At 40.4% G+C, this 1,112-nt stretch overlaps 1 protein-coding gene and 1 non-coding gene across 6 annotated transcripts in view; both read left to right on the plus strand.

Moving 5' to 3' along the window:
- KHDC4 (KH domain containing 4, pre-mRNA splicing factor) overlaps positions 1-1,112 on the plus strand; it is a 20,390-nt gene that overhangs the window by 6,564 nt on the left and 12,714 nt on the right. For all 5 annotated transcript variants that reach the window (XR_001161510.1, XR_002774680.1, XM_003795273.1 and 2 more), the window contains exons 5-6: positions 225-277; positions 521-684. Coding sequence is in view for 3 of the 5 variants with exons in the window: in XM_003795273.1 (XP_003795321.1) it covers positions 225-277; positions 521-684 (217 nt within the window). In the remaining 2 variants the exon portion in view is untranslated. The remainder of the gene's footprint in view (positions 1-224; positions 278-520; positions 685-1,112) is intronic.
- Positions 965-1,093, plus strand: LOC111727048. The gene has a single exon (XR_002774687.1).

The following is a 1,112-nucleotide window of genomic DNA, read 5'->3' on the forward strand; positions in this document are numbered from 1 at the left end:
TTTTAGGGGTTTATGAGTTTGCTTAAGCTGGCCTTGAATTCATGAGTTCAAGTTATCCACCCTTGGCCTCCCAGCGTGCTAGGATTACAAATGTGAGCCACTGTGCCTGGCCCTTTTTTCTTAGAAACTTTAAACATTAAAAAATTAGATTTGCTGATATATTTGACTCCTTTTGAGTCAAAAGGACTCAGGGTTGGGATCATCCTTTCTTTTTCTCTTTATAGGGATCGTCCATTATATCTTCATGTTCAGGGCCAGACACGGGAATTAGTGGACAGTAAGTAATATTTTGGCTTCACTTAGCACTTTTTGTGACGAGCAAAGTACAGAACTGTGTGTGGTAGGCGGGCAGACTGTTACCAGTAGCTGTTGTGATTTTTGCTTGTGAGAGTTTGCGAGCCACATAATTGGGCAACCCATAAAGTGCATTGGTGTTTGTGTAATTGAACGTTGACTTTTATCATTGGGTACTAGTTGCTTTATTTTATTTGATTCAATCTTACAGTCTGTTTTTCTCTAGGAGCTGTGAACCGGATCAAAGAAATTATCACCAATGGAGTGGTGAAAGCTGCCACAGGAACAAGTCCAACTTTTAATGGTGCAACAGTAACTGTCTATCACCAACCTGCACCTATAGCTCAGCTGTCTCCAGCTGTTAGCCAGAAGCCTCCCTTCCAGTCAGGGGTATGTTTCGGGTGGGAGCATTAACAGCTTTATCATTCCTTTAAAAAGTGTTAATACACTAATATGTAAGAAGAAAATGATAAAATTCTGAAATTCCAACTTGAAAGTTACCTGCTATTGGTATTCTGTTAATGGCCCGTCTAGGTTTCCAAGATAGAAGGAACCTGAGTGTACATCTCTTCATACTGGTATATTCTAGAAAGGGGATTGATAGATCAAAGGATATGTGTGTACACGGTGAAGTTAGTGGTTTTAATTTCTAACTGTAAACTTTATGGCAGCTGGAGGACTAAGAAGGCTGAGTCTGATGAAGTAAGATTTGGCTGATACATTCCTCCTAGAGAAAAGGGTTGGAGAGAGCAGCCCTTACTGGAGAGTGTCCCAGGGCTGACTGTACTACCCAACACATTCTACTTTTTTTTTTTTTT

This window comes from Otolemur garnettii, unplaced genomic scaffold (genome assembly GCF_000181295.1).
Source record: "Otolemur garnettii isolate 467f Iridium unplaced genomic scaffold, OtoGar3 scaffold00091, whole genome shotgun sequence".
NCBI lineage: Eukaryota > Metazoa > Chordata > Mammalia > Primates > Galagidae > Otolemur > Otolemur garnettii.